General features: G+C 43.0%; 1 protein-coding gene across 2 annotated transcripts; it reads left to right on the plus strand.

Annotated features, from left to right (window-relative positions):
• The first annotated feature begins 1028 nt into the window (after positions 1 to 1028).
• On the plus strand, positions 1029 to 17392 carry LOC104150092 (transmembrane 4 L6 family member 1). 2 transcript variants are annotated; one of them, XM_009684109.2, is made up of 6 exons: positions 1029 to 1176; positions 3938 to 4117; positions 8110 to 8175; positions 13753 to 13898; positions 14679 to 14865; positions 15381 to 17392. In XM_009684109.2, the coding sequence occupies exons 2-6, from the start codon at positions 3947 to 3949 to the stop codon at positions 15399 to 15401; spliced, it is 591 nt and encodes a 196-aa protein (XP_009682404.2). In that variant the 5' UTR covers positions 1029 to 1176; positions 3938 to 3946; the 3' UTR covers positions 15402 to 17392. The 2 variants fall into 2 exon arrangements, with proteins under 2 accessions (XP_009682404.2, XP_009682403.2); XM_009684108.2 differs by having other exon boundaries at positions 1035 to 1176; positions 3935 to 4117.
• The last annotated feature ends 3767 nt before the right edge of the window (positions 17393 to 21159 follow it).

Consider the following 21159-nt stretch of genomic DNA (forward strand, 5'->3'; position numbering starts at 1 on the left):
TCACTCTGCTCTTTGGAATTGAGCTTTTCCGTCCTTGCCGTCTCGCTTAGTCACGCCTCTCCCCTTTTAAAGCTCTTCTGTCCTTCTTCCCCTTTCTTTCCCTGCTTTTATCGCAGATTTTCTTTCCTTCACCTCCCCTGCTCATTGTCTTCCCCTACCTCTCACCCACCCCAGTTCTGGCACACCACTCTGTGTGCCCTCATACTCACGTTACATATGCTCGTATGAGTATTTGTTCTCTCCCACGAGCGAGCCGCTGACTTCCCCACCGACCGTCTGCCACAGCCCCTGCCCGGATCCCCTCTGCTCTTGCGAATCCTCCTGCAAATGCTTACCCATCCCTCTGATACAGCGCTCCCACCCTCACATCCTTACAGTCTGCCCAGTTCCCTGAAACAGTTTTCTGTAACGGCCTGGGAGCAGAGAGCTGCTAGCACTGAGGGGCAGCTTTCCAATGCTTTTGCATCCAACAAGTCATATAAAAGAAGTGGTGGAAGAACCTGTGTTTCCAGCCCAGGGATTGTGGCAGTTTTATCAGGGAGCAACATCCATTTCCCCGCTGCAAGAGTATTACCTGCCCATGGGCTCTTGCCCGTGGCAGCCCTGAGCCATGCTCCCACCCTCCTGTACGGGCTGCAGGCAGCACATTTTGGAGCAAAGCTGGGGCAGGATTTTAATGGCTGAAAACTCACTCTGTGGAAGGCAACTTCACACTGATTGATTGCCTTGCTTTGCTGTGCCCCCAGCTCGTGCTTCCATCACATTTTCTGCAATGTACGTGGTGCTCCTCTTTCTGCACTTGCACTCCTGCCATCTCTCACCTCTCCTAACCTGTGAAATTGTGCACAACTGAAATGGTTGTGGCAGTAAAAAGGACTCCACTGATCCAATCTTTGTGTCCTGGCGGGGGGGTTGAGGCATTGACCACTGGAACACTGCCTTAAAATAATCAATAACGCAGGGTGACGCACAAACCTCGCACTGGCCAGCCAGTGATAATTTGGGGTATTTCCTCACTCTCTGGAGAGAAACAACTATTTGCTTAATTGAACTCATTACTCGGGAACATTTTTGTACCTCTCTCCAACTGACACATTCAAGGAAAGGGGAAATATAAAGCTTGAAGCCAGCTGCGGGAAACTGAAGCCAGGAGGCCATTTTAGCCCTGTGTAGAAGGTAAGCAAAGTTATTTACTTACTTCTCTCAGCATTACAAAACAAAACTTTCTAAAATACCTTTCTAAAATGCTGGTTAAAAATTAGAAGCTTGCTCTAGATGCCTTGCTTAGCAAAGCTGTAGAAAGCACCTTTGTTTGCTGAGTTAGTGAAGTACTTTGAGTGCTTCTGGCAATCTAGAACGTTTTCCTAAGCTGTAATAACACTGTCAGATCCTCTGATGGAACCAGGTAGCAGAGCTGTGTTGATTTTGGTGGTAGAGGCTCTCATGAGATCTGGTGGTTGACGTTTAGGTAAGTCTTCCTTGCAATTTGAAGTGGTATTGAGATAGGTCAGAGAAAATGCAAGACAGGGTCCCCTGGTGTAAATCAGTGTTCTTCCAGTCAAATCAGTGCTGTGTTCCTTCGCACCAGGTAAGAATTAACCCCTCTGGCTATATATGAAAGATGCAGAAGAGAATTTGTAACTCATCTACAAGATCTAGCTTTTATAGAAGGCGGTGAGGTTGCGCATGTGCTTGTTTGCTTCTCTCTGTGAGGGAAATAGGTGAGGCTGGGCACATGCATGGAAAAGCAAGGGTTGGAGTGAAACAGGAAGGAAGGCGGACAAAAGTCAGTATAAAAAATGCTTTGCTCCAAAGTGCAAATGCTTTGCACTTCATTCATCCTTCATTTGCACATTGTCAGGCTACTTAGAGTCATATTTTTTTGAGCTGAGGCTCTTTTCCTAGATGCTTGCAAAATGCCCTGCCCAGTCTTGAGCATTATATAAACAAATAGGTGAAGACCATAAAACAAGAAGTAGATGTACTCTGCTAAATGTACCTTTCTGAAATAATTTAATCCCAGTTAACTTGTTCTAAAGTGGAATTGCAATATATAATGTGACTGTAAAGTGCTCAGAGGATAAAGCATAGAAGGACAATGCTCTTATTAAATTAATCACAGCAGAGAACAATGCAAATTTTTCTCTGTAGAAATGCAAAGTCAGTAGTAATCTCTGGCAGCCTCAACTACCTCACGGCAATATACAGGATCCCTTCAAATCTTTCCGTTTTCTCTCACAGTTACACAGGTCTGAGGACGCTGCCCCGTCTTCATGCCTTACCTCACCGTTTTGTTGTCCTTGTTCTGTCAGCAAAGCTGGTTGCAGCATGTCTCTGGCTTTCTCAAATATCTTCATACTGCCTTTCACCCGGGCCTTTATGCTCGGGGAACCTGTTCTGGATTGATTTCAGCTACTTCTAGCCTGCTTAATACCTTCTCAACACTCACTTCCGCCACAAAACTTTCAGGATTAGCCAACGCACATGACTAAATTGAGGGGCGTTTCACCGTTTACTGTCTGTATTTTTACAAAAACTATTTGTGTGTAGCAAGTATAGCTGCGCGTGCGTGCATGGGAGCATGTGTGCAGGTGTAACACAGGTGTGTACATGGATCACCTTCCTTGTCTTACATTTTCCAACCTGTTCATGGGAGAGCAAAGACATCCTTGTCACAGCTCATCAGCCTTCTTGGAGGATAGAAACCTGCAGCTGATATTTCGTATTTTTATGCAGTTGCAAGCCTTGAGCTGCAGTGAAGCTATGATAAAACTGATAATGAAGAAGCTGTGACCCATTTGTGCCATAAAGTTAATGCCAGGGGGAAAGTTCAAGAATCTCAGTACCAAGAGTATGAAATTTCCAACCTGTCATGGAGAAACGTTTGTGGATCCGCTTTTGTATTGACCAGCCTTTTCTCCTTTGGCTGTATACCGCGGAGTGGGTGCTCTGTGAGCTGGCATTGCTCGGTCTGGTGAAAGGGGATCTCATAGCAGCCTGCACCAAACTCGAAGGGGAGTGACAAAGACAATGGAACCAAATTCTCCTCTGCACTGGCAGAGGATATAACAAGGAGCAATAGCCACATTTATAGCTTTGGAGGTTCAGGCTGGACATTAGGAAAGACTTCTCTACCAAGGGGTTAGGGCAGTCCTGCATCAGATGACCCTGAGAAGTATCTACATCAATCTCCAGCAATGACCTGTCCTTAACAAATAGGCACAAGATTAACTATGTTTCCACTTTTTGGGATACTTTAGCACGCGTACTAAGCAGCCCTGTAACCCACAGTCTTATTTACGCTTATCTGCAGGATAGGTACAACATAGAAAACAGCAATGAAAGCTGCTTCAATTCTTGCTGGCAGTGTAACCTCAACTGAAACAGGGAAAATGCAGCTGGGAAGGGAATGGAATATGCACTCCAGTCTGCCCCACTCCCAAAACAGGATTGACTCTTTCTAGGACATTTCTGGCAGATGGTTCCTGCTCTTAAAGACCTCCAGTGGTGGACATTTCATATCAGCCTCCCAGTATAGTCACCCCAGACAACCTGGGGCATCCAGCCTCCCTGTTTACCTAGGCCTTAGCCCTACCACGAGGTCTGTCAGCCCGTGTAGCAGTTTCTGCAGCCACAGTGATCTTCTCAATGGCACAGACAACTGTCCATCGACAATTAAAATGAAACTATCAACTCATTGCATACCAACACATTTACTCCTGACAACTTAAAGTAAATCCAATTCAATAATCCAATTTGTAATGATTCCATTTTGAACAAAGGCTTTGGAGGGAACAGGCTCAGTAGAAAATATTATCTATGTAAGTCTTAACTGGAATATTTCTTGCTTAAAAACTAGTTCTTTAAAGAAAACTGATGAAATCCCACGCCTCATGTGTTGCAGTAACTCAAACCTTCTTATGTCTTTGCTCAGCAGCAAGCTACCATGTGCACAGGAAAGTGTTCAAAGTGCATTGGGATCACCCTGTTCCCACTGGCTACATGTGCTATAGTCTCCAATATTCTCCTGTACTTCCCCAATGGACAAGTTCTGCAGCTAAGTGAGATAACTGACCTGGTCTGGTTTTTCCATGGCATTGTGGGAGCTGGGATACTGGTAAGAGAGACGTATTGCTTGTGTTGCTTATGTTCATTAATACTAAGGGCTAAGAAAACCTCTGCTAATTTAACAAAAAATCTTAGCAATGTCTTTGCATAAATTTCTGAACACCTTAACTGGGAAGGTGGTATGTAGGACTGAGAAGGTGCATTCAAGACCATTCAGGTCTTTCATCACAGGAATACAGTCTATTTCTGAAAATGAATGTCAGGACTGCAAATCAGAGAGCAGCAGTAAGGCTGACTTTTCACTTTGGGGAAGAGTTATATGGGTGTTTGTCTTAGTGAGTCAAAGCAGAGCTGAAGTCCTAAGCTCAGCTTGAGGTGGTGAGTTTTCACTATTGCCTTAACTCCCTTGCTACTCCTCTGACTGATTTTATTCTCATATATTTCACAAAGAATACTAAGGGTAAAAATGAAACTTGTTTCTGCAGCTGTTTGTTAAAGACAGCTAAAGGTCCACAAACGTGGAGCTGCAAACAGCTTAAATCCCAAGTGCCATCTGTGTTCCTCCACACTCGCATCCTTTTGGATTGGGATTGTGCTTTATCTGTGTTCTGTGACCAATTCTCCATTCTACCGTCCACGAAAGATTGTTTTTATGTGAATATCTGTAATGGAGTATGTTCTGGAATACTGATCTTCCTAGTTCATTAGAAATACCGCTCCCTTCACACTCTTTCAATCATCCAACCCAAGTGCAGTTAAAAAGCCAAGGAAAAGTAACATGGCCAGCTGCATATGATAAATAATGACTGTACTACAGCCTAGACAGATGGTAAATTGGCACCAAGCTGACTACCTGCGTGTCAATTAACTGAATGCTTAAGAGCAACTAATTATAAAAAAACAAATCTCATTCTCAGTCAGCCTCTGATGTAGGGACTGCTTAAGTCTATGGAAAAACTAACAGTGGATGTGGTTCAGACTTGTATTTCCTAAAGCAGAAACATTGTATAGGATCATTCAATAAATTGTTCACCATCAGCAGCTTGTTTGCTTCTTCTTTTAGCTAACACTTGGGCCTGTTACTCATGCTGAGCTTGAACATAAGTGAGTGTGTGGAGGAAGCCTGTAGGAAGAAGTGGAACTACATGAGACACCTGTGGAAAATTCATATTACTGCAAGCCCACAAGTCATTGACTTTCCGTGAAAGGAAAGACAGTTGTTACGCATGAGAGCATCACGGGCTCATTCAGAACGTGCCTTCTTTTAAGGCCTCCACTGAAGGCTTGCCTGTGGCCAGCACTGCGTACATCTATAATGAGAACAACAAGTGAGAGGGGAGGAAAAATTTGTGTTGATCTTCAAAACACAGACAGCAGCACTGAGAGTAATTATTGATCCACAGACAATGCTGTTCAGTGTACCTGTTTTCCAGAAAACAGCATGACAGATGCCCACAGGTGAAGAGCAGGGAGAAAAAAGCATTATCATCAGCTCCATTTTCCAGGATGGAGGGAGCTGAAGCACAGAGAAACGAAGACTGGCAAAGAAATAACTCAAGGGTGAAGGATGCTCCACAACACACCAAGAAGTCCTGGTCCCAGCCTGAGCCTAGGCCATATCCTGACTCCTCAGAGGGGACAGACTGGGCTGCAGCCCATCCCCTCGTGCTCTCAGGTACCGCCCCAGAGAAACTCAGGACTAGAGGAGAAAGTCACTGCAGCAGGTTGCCTGACTTTAGTAGTTTCCCTACAAACAGGACACAGCTTCCTGGAGCCAGGACTGTGTAGAACTTCATAGGGGCGAGACTTCATATCAAACACCCTTGTTTTGCTCTGTAAGCCAGAAAAATCTGTCTCAAAGTGGGAGCTGAACCCATAGACTGACACCTCAGTCATCAGAGTGTGCTTCTGCTGAGCAGCCAGCCTCACTCTTTCCTCCTTCTCCACTACTTTTCTAGTGAAATTTTATATGATTTGAAAACCCCTCAGCTTCCTTATTTCAGAAATTTAGAGCGTAAGGAGAGGAAGGCTGGCTCCATGTGTCACGGTAATTTCTTTCCTGATGGAAAATCTATGTGCGGCACTGGGAAATGCCTGTGTGAGCCACGTGGTCCTCGTTTTACTGACAACAGCCAAATCTAGCAAATTTTTATTCCAGTGCCAAAAATCAGGCATTGATAATCTGGCACTGTAAAAAAAGAAAGCTGCCAATCAAACCCTTCATCCTGAGCCAGGATAATAAATAAAACAAAAGTGCTCACAGCTTAGACAGGAAACCTCCAAGGAAGAAAGACTACCCTGGAGGAAACAATGTTGATTTGATGGGCAGAAGCAACAGCTCTCCTGAGTGCTAGGCAGAGACTTTGGGCTGAGCCTGCCTTGTGGACCACCTACCAATATTTAAGAATTGGCTTCTTTCCAGAAAGAAGAATGTCTTTTTAACTCCAGTGTTCTAGATGTGCTGTCCTCAAACTGTGGTCCAGGGACCACTGAGGACTCTACAGACTCCTCCTAAGGGGTGCGTGAAAGGTTACTAAGAGGAGCAAATCCTTTGGAAAATGTTCAAGGGTGTGCAAATCCAAACAGGTTTCATAGCACTGTCCCACACAATCTGACAAGGATAGTCATACCATACACATACATTCCCTGTACTTCGTTCATCATGAACATCCTGCTCATCCTTCCCTAAATGCCCATATCTCCAAAATCTAGTCGGGCTGCTTTTACAAATTGGGTTAATAGTAGTATAGCAGAGCATTACACCTGCCTTTTTCCTGTTGGTTTGGGTTTTTTTCTTCTTTTCTTTACTGTACAGGGACAATTTCCTGCTTTGTCAAATAATTCTTTTCTTGTGTTGCTCTGTGAGATGTCTACACAAACAGAGGTGGACAGAAGCAAAGCAGCAGAAGAGTTCTGGCTGCACAGCTAGACCCAGAAAATCTTTCTTTCCCTATAGCTACCAAACTAAATGCAGTCTTTCCACTCCAGCCTGCCTGTATGGGGTGACGTTATATCCTGAGACACACATGATTGCTGACTCCATTTTATCAGTCTAGCTCCACCTGCTAATTACCATGGTGAAAACTGATGTGAATTGGGAGTTCCCTTTTGAGTGAACTCCGTTTTGTAGGTTTTTGAGTAGTTTATCACAAAAGACTAAAATCAGAAGTTTGATTTCCCATTTCTAATCTGGAGCAGGATGTTCATAAACAATTCTCACCCCAGTAGTGCATTACACTTCCTGAGCGTCTGCTGAAGTGAGACTTGAGTGGGAAAAGTTTTCTTTGCTTCATGGAAATTTATACTATCTCAAAAAAAAAAAAAAAAACCCACACATTTTTTTCCATTCTGTATGATGATGAATTCAAAGCTTTAATTTTTTTCTCATAGATACACAAAAATCCCATAAATACTCAACTGAGACACAGGAGCACAGGTAAGGCTCCAGCCTTCACTGTGCCTTATTCAAACCAGATATTTGAATGGCAATCTCCAAGCCCCGCCCCGGTCCTGAATACTAGCCTGCTTCCTACAGAGGGTGTTTTGAGCTCATCTGTCAGAGCTGTCCCAGTTTGGCCAGGGAAAGAGACGGACACTGCAGCATTTAGGGCGCTCGTGGAAGGTGGAAGAATAAGATCCAAGTTCCAGGCTAGAATAAAGGCATGAAAGTCGGCATCCCACTTCCGTAGCCCTAACAGCAGATCTATTAGCTACACTGGAGTAGGAGGAGATCCTGTCCCACCAGAAATTCCATCTTGTCAAAATTGACATATATGTTTCTGGAAGAAAACTGACAACCCCCTGTTTAAAAGAAGCAGTATAGCTTCAACAATCAGAATTATTTTATTAGAAATTTGCCAGCCAGCTCGAGCTGTAATCCCACACTTCTTCCTGAGCTTGCTCCGTTCTTCAAGCACCACTGTTTAAGTTGGTATAACTCACAAAGAGGCAGGAGATGGTTTACATTTGCCTGCCAGCTCGTAGACTTTAAAACTGTCCAAAAAATACTGTGCACTAATTCCACTTGTGCTTTTCTCACAGGTTATGTTGCCGGCATTTATGATGCTGGGAGCAGGTGGAGCAGGATGTTGCGCTAACAGATGTGGGGTAAGTAGATATTTATGTGTTGAAACGTCACTATACGGTTTACACAATAGCTCTTAAATGGCTGCTTAGCAGGTGGAAATGTACAATGACAAATGATCACACCACCATCAACAGCCAAGTCAGGAAGATGCAGAAGTAGAGCTTGATCTACAGCGTTTCTGGGCTGGGGCTAAGAAATCAGTTAGCAAGCAAGAATGTTACAGTGTTGCAGCCACTGATATAAGGAAAATTATACATAGCCAGGACAGGTACTGAAGCCTTTAGCGACAATGCTGAGGGTTGAGGGGGACAAAGCTGCTTTACTCTACCCTCCATAAAGTAGAACACTGCTCCAGCTTCCTCCTGCCCAAGGAGATGCTAAAAGTTGAGGCAGCAGCCCATTCCTTCTGTTTTTGTCTGGTTCTGTTTCCTCCATACCCTTCTGTGGCAGTCTGCTTTTCCGCAGATTCGTTCTTCCATACCTCTGCACGGGCAGATACATCAGCTGCCTCGTTGGCCGCCACTGTGGAGTATCAGAGTTGAGCTCCACCATGGGGTGCCCGAAGCCTTAGTTGCTCCAAAGGGCATGGAAGAGCAAGCGCTGTTTTGCTGAGGCTGGTCCCAGGCTCAGTGCTCTGTGGACTGAACCTGCACAAGGCTTTGACCCATAACACACATTTGCCTAAGGGTTGTGCATATAAGAGGTGCAAATGCAATTTGGGCGCTCTGTCATGCAAACAAAGCCAGAGAGAATTTTCCCCTTGACATTAAGAATATTATAAAGGAACATGCTATACGGGCATCTCAATTACTTTTCAAGCTCTGGGCACAGATTGCTATGTGGCCATCCTCATTAACAAGAATAAACAGAATTAGAAAGGTTTTTCTAATCTGCAACCTTCCCAGAAGCAGCCTGTAACCAGATTCCGTACCATAAAGCATTTGTCTTCTGTAGTCTTCAAATAACATCTAGTTTGATTCACGAGATCTTTGCCTCTTCAAGTTGTTTCACATTAGTTAACTCACTATTAATAATACCAAATTGCATTCTTCATTATGCCAACAGGTACATCACAAGGGAAACGCCTTTACACTGATTTTACCAAATCAGACCTGCACAGTGGGGAGGATTTGCTAAAGCTGGGCAAGTAGGCCAGTTGCAGAGCTGGGATGTGAGCCTTAACCTCCTGAATCCAAAGCCTTAGCCAGCTGCTTCTCCTGATTTTGAGTAATATAGAAAACTGGTCAAAAATGGCAGTACTGCGTAGTGCTGCATAGTACCGTGGGTGTTCATATGCTCTGCAGAACAGGTTAAGTCACAAGGAGAAATTCAGCTGAACGGGGCTCAGTTGTAATGCAATGTCTAGGGTCTCCCTTCTCAGTCCTCCATCTCAACGCTAAATATTACACTGGTCATCCCAGTTTAAATCTGAGCCAAGAGCCAGACTACCCCAGACAGGTTGGGTTTGTTGCCATATCTGATTTCCACCATCTGCTGACTCAGCCAATAGCACACTGCTGGTTGGCAGCCCACATCTGTAGACTGCCTGCCATCTGCAACTCTGCTTCCTCCATCCTTTAGCTGTTCAAGGCATTTTTAACTATGGTGCTTGTCTGCCACGTATCTTGCTAGCACCTTCCCAGCACTGACAGGTTATATATGAGCTGCTCTTCCTCTTCAGTATTTGTTATGGCAGAAGAATATAACAACCACTGTTGAGGAAATTCTTAGATCGTGCGCTACAATATCTGCGTAAAGAAAGCCAACGCTTAGTGATGAATCTACTCAAACCAAGCTAGAGAAAAGGCTTGGTAACGACAATTAATCTTTGAAGCTGTTGTCTTCTAAGATCATGGGAATTGCCCACCTCTTTAGGGTGGAAAGGGGTGCAGTTCCACAAGTCACCCCACGGCTTAAACAGAACGTGGCTCAATGTAGAGATGAGATGGAGGCACGAACATAGAGTGAGTCACTATGAACAGTGTTAAAAACAACAATGCGCTCTGTACAGGCCCTGGGGAAGAGTGACTTCCAAGCATGGAAAAAGACGTGAATTTTGCAGGGGCAGCTGAAGGCCAATGTGTTTCTTCAGAGGAAGAAATATCAGGGAAACTTCACTTTGGAAATAGTGGAAGGAACAGTGTAAAGACCTGTAGCAGAGATGCTCAGCCTTCCTGCCCGAGTATGGTGTGAGCCACCAGACATTGGAGAACAGGAGCTCTAGAACTGGTTCAAACATGCACAATGGCAACCGTGTCCCAAGGGCGCCAGATCCCCTTGCAAGGTGGGTCTAGGATGGACCTGAAACCAGGTCCCAGGCTCTTGGTGGCTTATTTCTCAGCCTCACCCATGTACAACTCTTCTGGCAGGGAAATAGCCCACACTGGAATTGCTCAGAAGCTAGCATGATCCAAAAACTCATATGGCCACCTTTCTGCTTTGGAGACCTTAGATGTAAAAAATTAGATTTACAGGAACACTTGGCATTGGTTTTTCGTGGCTAGTTTGGAAACTAAGACTAAAGAACTAATATTAATCAGAATTATTATTCAATCAGAACGCAACGATGTTCCTCAGGGTAGGGACTATCCTGCTATATTTTGTGCAATTCCTGGTTTAATAGAGGCCGACTTCATCACAGCCTTTACATGCTGCCAAAGTATCAACAACAAGAGTAATAACAATTACTGTATTTCTCATACCTTTATTCATCTTATTAAGTTCTCCACTTCACAGTGGGTCTTTTTGCATTCTAATTATGTGCTTCATTGAGTAACTTTTCCCATTAATCCATTTTAAATTATTGCCTGCAAAGATCTCTAGATGTGTTTTTGTTCTTGCATTATGGAGTAATGATTTTGGAAAGTCACAGGTTTAGAAAGCGTCAGGGTAGTGCAACTTAGCATGTACACATCTAAAAGCATCCACTGGACAGGCGCAATGAGGAAAAAAGGCCCCCTAAATATATTGCTTACGTCATTACATCAGCAAACATATTTTAATACTTCCTTCTAAGCCTTCTTTAAGAGTTAGTAGTAGAATAAGAATAGCTTTAGCAGCTTTCCGGGAAAAAAAAACCTAGGTAAGCAAAGATATCTAGATAACTAGAGAGGATACCAGTGCGTCAAAAAACATCTCCAGAGAAAGAAACACAGAAGGAAAAAATCTTTTTGAAACAAGAACCGGGGCAATAAAGACTAGTACAGAGCGGTACAAGTTGGGAGAAAAGGAACTTGGTAACTTCACTGCAGCAGCTGGTTCAAACGCTCCAAGAATTAATACTGAAAGTCCTCATCAGCTTAACAAAGACAAACCAATTACGTAAAGGATAAATCAGGGAAGACTTTAAAAGAAAATCATCAAAGAGAATGAGCAGCAAAAACTTTGCAAGCAGCACCGAACAAGCCAACATCAAGGGAAACTGATAATGACAACAAGCTCAAGCATCCCAGCTTAGACTTCATTTGCAATCAAAGGCACAAGTGAAGCAATAAAAAAATAAAAAAGGACAAATGAAGGTGATGCAAATATGAAAATGTTGGAACACTGAGGTGATGAGATAATAAAATTACTGGATTTTCTTAGGATATGAGACAAGTCTCCAGAAAGTAGAAATAATGGAGAAATGCCTTTATGAGTCTAGAAAATGCCTAGAAGAGGCAATCTAACAGTTACAACTTGAGATTCCCATTTCAGTAAGAAATTTGACCATATAATCATACACATGGTAAAGGAAATACATGAGATGAAGCTAATTGTGCAGCCAATAGATTTCAAATCAGAAAAACATGTCTCAAAGAATAATTACCAAAGATTGCACTTACTAGTACTAACTACTGTCATAAAATCTATGAATAGCAAGAGACCATTTGATTTTTTCTGTTATAATTGATTTTGAGACACCCTATGCTGTTGTGTTGTGCTAAAAGAAGTCATCAGCATAATTGTGATCCTTATATCAAGTTGCAGAATGCACAGCTGAAGGAAATGAGGAAACATATGGGGAGAAATGGTTCAGCATAGACAGGAGTTTCAGAGTATCCGTCACTCACTTTCACTGCAAGGCATCACTGGTTATCTTATTTTGAGAGATAATGCATCGGTTACAACCCAAGCACTACAGGCCAGGACAATATACTAAATTATCTACGTTTTGGCTGACAGTGAAGCTCTGTTAGGAGGCGGCTGAGCCAATATGAAGATAAAGGCTAAAAGAGTGTTCAGCTTTGCAAAAAAGAGAGAATTATTAATCAGTTATGATGAAATAAATTTCACGAGAAATCCTAGCAGCTTCTAACTCAATTATTGCTTTAGAGGTGAAAGAACACACAAAGTGAGTCAAGTCACACACAAGGGTGTACAAAAGGCAGCAATGTCACCAGCTGGCAAGTTGGAAACTGCATTCACCGGCTTAAACAAGTCTGGGTATTGAGTACCTTTCAAGACTGGGTCTCAGATCTCCAGCACGGATGTTGGATGTTTCCATTTGTCACTCTAGCACAGAGCTCTGTGAAGCGGCTGACCGCTACCTTCTTTCTCGATTATTACATTTCACTAGTATTTGCAGGCAGTAGAAAAGGTTGAGGCCTGAGGTATTTGGTTTCAAACCCAAGTCCTGGATGGCAATGTTGCTCATATGCTTTCTCAAGTGGTCACCGCCCCGGCTCGCAGTGCCCTGATTCCTAGGCAGTCTTGCTGCCTCTCCTCTAGCCCAGGTCTGCCACGGGCTCTGCCAGTCTCCTCCACGAGTTACTTCTCTCTTCTCCTCCTTGGCAGAGTTGTGCACAACCACAAGGAGGGGCAAGACTGGTGGGTAACCTTTCCCAGATATAATCCTGGTAGCACCAGGATGAAAAACTTGTTTCTAAATGCAAACAGCAATGAGATACATCCCATCCATTACATGAAAACTGTACCAAAAGAGAGCAAAGCTAAAGTTTCTGTGGGAGTGGCCGACGTGAGACATATGGGTACATTACATATAATTCAAAGTCACTACTTGTTTGTTGCCGCATTCAGCACAATCAGATTTCTCAGCCTGAGTAGTGGTAATATCATTTTATGCTGTTGAAAAGTAAAGGAAAGCAGTAATTGAAAGGCTCTTTTGCATTCTTCGTCAATTGTCAAAAACAAATACTGCATCTTCCAGTTCTTTCACACCTCGTTCAGTACTTCATTGCCTCCTGGTTTCTGTTTGTAGAAAAGTGCCATTGGCTGAAGAGCTGGAAATGCCAAGGCACGCAAAATATAGACCACATTAAGCCAAGGTGTGTTGGCTTCATATTGGCTTTTTGAAAGAAGATCCATGAGCTTTTTTGTAACTAATGAGTTAATTATGAAACTGAGTAAGCCCTGTGCTTATCCACTTTTAATGGAACAACAGATACAGGTTGAAATCTTTAGACTCCCCAGATAGCTGCGCTGGTCAGAAGTAGTCAACTACTTACTATTCCCACAAATATCACACTGCTGTGATGAGTTTCTGCATATAGTAGGAAATAGATAAAGATGGTTTCCTTCTCGTTCAGTGTAAGCTTCCCATCCTACTCAGTGTGTCTGTGAATATGCTGTTGAAGGTTACTTTTCATCCCTTTCAGATGCTGCTGTCTGTGGTTCTGGCTGTGCTGGGATTCGCAGGAGGAGTGTACTGTGCAATCATCTCCTCCTTGGGGCTAATTGGGGGGCCTCTGTGCGACACAGGTGATGGAGAGTACATCTACCCTTTCAGGAACGACACGCTGGAGTGAGTATGACTTGCAGACTCTTCCAGCTTCACATTGGCAAATCTCCCTGCACACACTGCTTTCATAGGAAACTTGAATTTTTTCAAAGTGAGCTGATGCTCCGCCCTGGTTAAGCTTGAATTCACATTTCTCTGAGCCAGCATGTTCCAGCTGGTCATCTCTTTGACCAATGGCTCATCTTTTGGCAAACTGCCTGTTTGCTCTGTTGTGCTTGTCAACATCCTTTGTGAAAGTTGCGCCATGCTTCCAAAAGACTGCTGAGTTGTGAACTGTGACTCCCATCAAAGTCAAAAGAAATTATTTGATAACTATATCACAGTATTCTGTAAAATCATACTGAACTGAGTCTACCTTATATACCTAAAGTCATCCTTGGCAACCACTCTTTTCATGCCAGAGCTGGAGAGCATGGATGGACTGAGCTGAGATACAACAGCAGAAATGGAGAATATGGAGACCCATTTTAAAGCCATTAGGGATCTTTCCCTTTAGTTATTAATCTTATCATAAAACAAAATGGAAGTTCTTGTGTATGCAGCAAAGTATAGGTCTAACTCTCCTCCCTAGTCATCAGCCACCCTATTGCAAAGCGGGTTCTTAAAGAGAATCACCAGCTTTTGCCAGTTACAGTAGAACTTGAGACTCACTTTGCATCGTGCAAACGAGCTCAGAAAATGTAACGTCAGAAAACACAAAGCCTTTTTATAATGGTATACAAGTCAAAGCCTTTTCATATTTTTGTTTTCTAATATATTGCCAATTATTTTTCTGTATCACAGAGACAATTATTTGTTCAATCGGACAACATGGAGCACTTGCAAAGAACCTGAAAACATCATCCTTTGGAATATTGTCCTTTTCTCTATTCTCCTGGCGGTCGGTGTGATTGAAGCTGTCCTTTGTTTTATTCAAGTCATCAATGGACTTGTTGGTTTCATATGTGGCACATGTATGAGAAACCGAAAGGTTGGTATGCAGTAAAAGGTATCAGAGTGCTTACATTCCTACCACTTCTCTTTTTCAAACTCTTTGGGAATGGTACACAGTTGGACAGATCTACAGAACCTCTGGGTGGACTCAGCTGGGGAGCTCAGGCAGTACAGATGCATTTGTGCATGGCCCTCTCTCCGTGACACTGCGGTCAGCAATAACTCGGTCCTCAGATATTTCAAAACAGTAGTGTGCTGTGCTGTACTGACACACTCAGTTACATGATTGTGTGGCTATTCAAGAAGCCTTTTTGACAAAGTGTAATGATCCCCCAGCATTTGTAAATAAGAGACATGCAAATTTGAGGGTTTTTTAAATGGCTAACAGTAGTAGAAAACGTCATTTTACAAAATGGCAGAAAACCTTTTTACAGTTTGATTTATCAACACTGCTTTCTTTTCATTGTTTGTTTTCGTTGAACAAGATGCCTACAGTGAATGTGATATCTATGTGGACTGTTAATTAATCATCTTTCATTCATTGCCTTTCAGACAAATATTTCTGGAATGTGACTGATTTACAAGACGAGTCCCGAGCTGCGGATTCGCATACAATAAGGATCCTGCATTGCGCTGTATTTATGGGGGGGAGGGGGCAGTAAAGAAACCCCAGAACTTTCGGGAGTTTCAGGGGGGTAAAATGGATTCTTTTATAAAGAGATCAGGGTAGAAAAGGGTTAGATTATTTAGGATCTGAGATTCCAAATTTTCTTCTGTCTAAATATTCTTGCTAAATCTCAGGTACAGATCAAAACGCTAATCTCTGCAGCCCCAAGCACCCTGCTTGGGCATAAAACACAGTGGTTCTCAGAAGTTCACTGCTTTCCCTGTGGTGCATACGGAAACTAAACCATTGTTTAACATACGCTTTTATCAGCTGCGCTGTACCAGCACTCTCTGGCTGGACGTAAATAGCTTCAGGGCCCCGCAAAATCTAGGCTTCATCTCACCAGCCTATTCCCATTAACTTGCTAGCTGGGCACTCCCTTACTTAAATTAGGATCTGCAAAGAATATATTGAGCGGCATTTGAGACAGTGCAGATGCAACTGAAGGAAAGTTTTCTGCCTCTCTCAGTCACCCTGGAGCTAAATCCTCTTGTGCTTATTAGGTAGCTTTCTGTCATATCTGACAGAGTCCAGTGCACATCAAAATCAGTTTTCCAGGAGCATCTGATAGATACGATAACTGTGGAGGAGCATTTGGGGTCAACAAGGAAAGCAGGCTTTTGAGCAAGAGTTTAACAATGCCAAGTTTAACATAAAGGAGGAGAACCTCACCACGGTTTTGCCCTCATGAGACTGCATAGGAGTCTCACTAATTTCTGCGATATGGTTATCCTGGAACAGATCACATGGATAAGCAGTTAACCAGTAAAGATAAACATTAAATCAGTAAAGGCAATAATTACATGCAGCTTAGTAACGAATAAGGGATGTAATCTGAAAGGAAAAAAATTGCATCAGCCTTAGTGTTACAGCAAAGAGTAATCCCAAAAGGAATTGCATATTTTGCCGTCATCACTCAAGATCAAGTCCTTGATGCTAAAATCCATGACTAGCACATTTCAGAAATTCTGTCATTTCAGTGGCTTCCTCAAAGACTAATTCTTAGACATGCCACTGACTTCTCTGAGTCTGCCAAACTGTGAGATAAGTTTTATCCATCCTAAATGCAGGTGTACAGTTAAGAAAATCTGAATTTATATAAAGTCCTTAGAGTCTGTTTTTCAAAAAGAGGCATTTATATTTTCTCATTCAAAAGTTGTTCATATTTCTAGATTGCAGCATAAGAGCAAGTTATCTGAATACATTCAGAACTTACAGACACAGCTGTTTGTATGCTGCATTAGAGGGCAGCCCAAAGTCCTTCATACAAACTGGCAAAGGAAATGCCAGTTGTGCAAAAATGAGTTGCATATATATACTTCCTTGGTGCGTTGTTTCACCACTAAAAGCAGGAAACTTGACTCATAACACCTAAAAGTACATTCTGTAAAGCATAAGAGAACAGACATGCTGGGTGAAGTTTGGAAACATAACTAGCTGTATCCAAACCCTCCAAGTGGCTTCAAAAGCTAACGCTTCAGCGGTGAAGCCTGAACAAAGAGGACATCAAAAGAAAGCCAACTAATTCAGCCAGGAAAGGAGTCATGGAGGCAGCTAGAAGTGATGATATGCAGCATGTAGTCAGCCCAAGAAAGACTCCACCATCAAAAGAAGAGCTCTGTAAGCTCTTCCCTCAGTATTAGCCCTTGCCTCTCTGTGGCGAAGTCAGTTTGCGGTGCCAGCACTGGGAGTGGGGGAGATACCCGCTGGCACGTTCCACCTCAAGCAAGGAAAACTAAATGTATTGCTGCCACATGCATGCTCCAAGTTGTCCTGCCCTGGGCACTTTTAGTGTCCAGTCTGTGTACTAATCAGAAATACTGTCTATTCTGACCACTGTGCAGTTCATTGACTTTATTGATACGTGTAAATATTAAATATTGCTATTCTGAAATTATTTTCTGGTTTGACTTGTGTGGCCTGCCTTCAGTCTAGCTCCAGTAAGAAGAGCGACATAGAACAACACAGAAAGTAGAGTGAAATTCATCTTATCTAACTTGAACCATCAAAAAGGGGCTTCTTCTGGGGTAGGCTTCAAGTTCTGTAGTCCATGGAGAAAGATAGGCTTCTCTCAGCCCATTCTGAAATCGATGTTTAAGGCAGGTGTGAGGATTGGTACCTCTGGGCATGGTCCAGTTGTCCACACCAGATAAGAGTATCTAGTGCCATTTGAAATGCACTGAGGTATCCCGCTCGGCCTCCAGGTGCCAGGTCTTTCCAGTGATCAAAGAAGAGAGTCATAAAAACGGAGGCTTTTCTGGTTGGACAGAGCTTCAAAATAAAAAGGCAACACAATAATAGTAGTAACTTCAGTTTGGGCAAGAGAGTGGGCTTGACTAATAGCAAGATGTCGTATTTCAGATTTGAGATTACTACAGATTTGAATTGTTTTCTTCAAATCAGAAGGAATCCTCTAAATGAAATCTCCAAATGAAGAAAAAGAGGCATTTTTGCCTCAGAAATGTTTTACGAATGAAGAATGTGGTAAAACTAAGGAACTCATAACATTTTTCCATGTCACTATGCTTTTTTACCCCCCCAAAATAATGGTAAAAAACTCAGATAATGCTAATGAGCAAATATTTGTTCAATGTTTATATTTATTACTCACTGTGGACTCTCACCCCACAGACTCTCATACAAGGATTAAAAACACATTACTTTCTGATCAAATTATCCTTCTCCCTTCTGCCATTTGAAACATATGCTCAGACACATTTAGAAACTGTAAATGTTTAGAGATCAGTGGCCTGATCTTTTATCTGCCAGGGTCAAGGACATGATTGAAATGCCTGTGTCGGAAACTAAAGGCTAGTCTTATTTCAGCAGAAATTATCCAGTCATTTTGATGGAAAAAACTCAGATGCCTTAGGCCCTGGTGCTCCATTTTTCTTGGCACTCGGAGCAAAAAAAAGCAGTGGAGAGGCTGGTCCCCACAGACCTCCCCACGCTCCCACGCACACCACGACCCACCACGCTCTGCTTTACTGCCCTTTCCCCAGCCTTGCTTCGTTCCTCCCAGGGGGGTTCTTTGCAGGCAACTGCTTTTTTTGCAAAAAAACTTTTAAAAAAATCTCAAAGGAAATTTAAAACATAAGAACTTTTCAGCTCCTCTGAACACTTTATTTCTTTTCCTACAAATATCACTGGGCTTTCCCCTTTCTGAGAGAGTCTCTCGGGTCAGTCTCCCTTCTGAAACACCTCTTCCCTGGGGGACCTTTCTCCCCGCTGGCTGATCCCCTCTCCTGGGCCCACATGCCACAGAGAGCCATCTGAACGCCGAGCATCGACAGCGTCGGGCGTTGAAAGCACAGAGGCGAGGAGGGGTCTCTTTCAAAGGCAGAGAGGCCACAACATTTTGTTCATCACTCTTTCTTCCAGTTGGTTAGCTTCAAACTCTGAGTTTTGCACTCAACCTTCAGTTGAGTTTCCCACATGTGGGTACCCAAGGCCATTGGAGATACCTGGGAATATCCTAGCTGCTAGTCCAGTAGGGCATGTGTCTCCCACAGGTACTCTATAGTATCTGCCTCCCTATCTGGACATCTCAGATGCTTTAGGGCATCTCAGGTGGCATCGGATGCTTCTATTTGAGCAGCTGAATCAAATCCTGAGGTATCTTCTGGCTCCATTGGCATGGCTCTTAAAAGCAGCCTCAGAGAGCTGCCTTCTCCCTGTCCTACCTCCCAGGGTGACCTAAGACAGGTGACTGAATCACATCCTAAAATTGCATATTTCTCCCCATCAGTTATGCAGGGAGCTTGCAGTGACGAGTTGAGCAGCCACTACCCTAAGCTGTAGACATCTCGCATGAGCAGGGAGATGAATCCCACCTCTGATACCTTTCCATTGATTAGATTTCTTTTTCTTTTTCTTTTTCTTTTTCTTTTTTTTTTTTGGAAAATAGCTATATTAGCTGAGAGTCACCTAGTGGTGAAAGAGCATAATAACAGATTCAGTGAGGAAATCATTCTTTATATAATCTCATGCTTATACAGTCCTTATTTCAAGCACTATATCTCAGCCAAAAACAAATGGATTCATATGAATTACCTTACACATACTTTTTCTCTGAGTCTCCCTCATCCCACTGTGTAAAGTTTTCACTTACATTTTATTCTACCACAGGTCTGCCCTACGCCCTGATCTTTAAATGAAGTCTCCCTGGAGATTTTTAGGCTTGCTATTCTTTGCTGGTTTTTTTTTTCCAAGAAACGATAGAAAGCAAAGTTGATCCAGACTTTCACTGCAGATGTCAAAGAATGAATTCAAATCTTGCTTTGGATTTGTTGAAGGCAATGTCGGTAGATTCCCATGGGAAGGGTGCTGGCTGGGCCAGGCGGATGCGGCGCTGGGTATCTCCTCCCGGCCTGGCTACCAAACAGTGTGCGACCGGGCTGCAACGGGCTAGACCTTCGACCCTTTTTTGTTGCTGCCTGGAAACGTGCAGCGAAACTGTTGTACATAGAAAAATGTTTAGTCACTTAGTGCGTAAATAGTGCTTTAAGGCTTTGAGATGTCCTGTCTTGAGTAGGGAAGGCAGCCTAGAGAAACTAGTGTCTCCATTGCCACCCACAGTTCCAGTCTTTGTGACTTTGTAGCAGCTAAAGTTCAGAAGAAAGAGCGTGTTTCTAAGTATCACCCAGAAAATGTGCCTTTAAAAGACACCGTGTCTCTTTACTGGCATTTTGTACACAAATAATTAAGTGAAAGTTAAAAGCTTTATCAGTAAAAATAGTATTTATTTCTAGATATAAAGTAAGATTTTTTCCTAAAGGAGATAATAAGTTTCTGTCTGTCAGGCTTTTTCATATCCTTTAATTTTCACCTTTTCTTAAACGCTCTTCATACAGCCTTAGTGCCAGATCTCTGCACAACTTACCAAAAATCTTATTTTCCCTTCCCCTTCTCTAGGCAGTTTCTCCTGAACACAGGATTTAAAGTCATGTCTGTTTTGGCAGGGATTTGAGGGAAACCCTTCTCGCCTGTTGATCTGCGCTTTGACCTGGTCTCTCTCTCGGAGGCAGGGTGCGCCGGCAGAGCTGGCGCTCTGATTCCCCAGCCCAGGAGCGCAAGCGCTGCCCCTGCTAGCAGCCTCGGCCCCCGGCCTGGCTCTCTGCAGGGTGCTGTGCGGAAGGGTGACCGGCTCGTCAGAGAGGTGCAATCGAAAACACCGCCTTCCCTCACTTTTCCCCCTTATTCCACATAGCCACTATCAATGTGCATGAATTCTCAGCATTAATTTAATTGCTGAACTAAAGGTCAGCTTAACTTACACTATATTCATTTCAAAGAACAGCTATTCCCGGGAGGCACAGTGCAGAAAACCTTAGAAAACATTATAGTGCCTGCTCAATACACATCAGTGAAGAAGGAATGGTTGATTTCCATACTGAAAGGATCTTTCTGCTCCACAGATAAACACAGGTATCCAGGAAAGCCAGGTTACCTTCATAAAAAGGGTATTTTTAACATAGAATCAGTTATTTAGAATCACACCAGAAGAGACAGGTGAAAAAGATTCACAGCACAACTAGACAGATAACTGTACGGCAACTCTATAGTAAATATATGCAACTTATTCCCTAAAGCGTATGTGGGCTTTTCTCAGAATTTTGTTCTTTTAAAGGGAGCTTCAGAAAGTAGTTAAACTCTGTATCTTTG

This window comes from Struthio camelus, chromosome 1, assembly GCF_040807025.1.
Source record: "Struthio camelus isolate bStrCam1 chromosome 1, bStrCam1.hap1, whole genome shotgun sequence".
NCBI classification, from domain to species: domain Eukaryota; kingdom Metazoa; phylum Chordata; class Aves; order Struthioniformes; family Struthionidae; genus Struthio; species Struthio camelus.

Coding starts and splice junctions, on each gene's coding strand:
- LOC104150092 (XM_009684109.2), top strand. CDS start 3,947: ATGTGCACAGGAAAGTGTTCAAAGTGCATTGGGATCACCCTGTTCCCA. Junction 4,118..8,109: donor TTGTGGGAGCTGGGATACTG/GTAAGAGAGACG, acceptor CTTTTCTCACAG/GTTATGTTGCCGGCATTTAT. Junction 13,899..14,678: donor TTCAGGAACGACACGCTGGA/GTGAGTATGACT, acceptor TCTGTATCACAG/AGACAATTATTTGTTCAATC.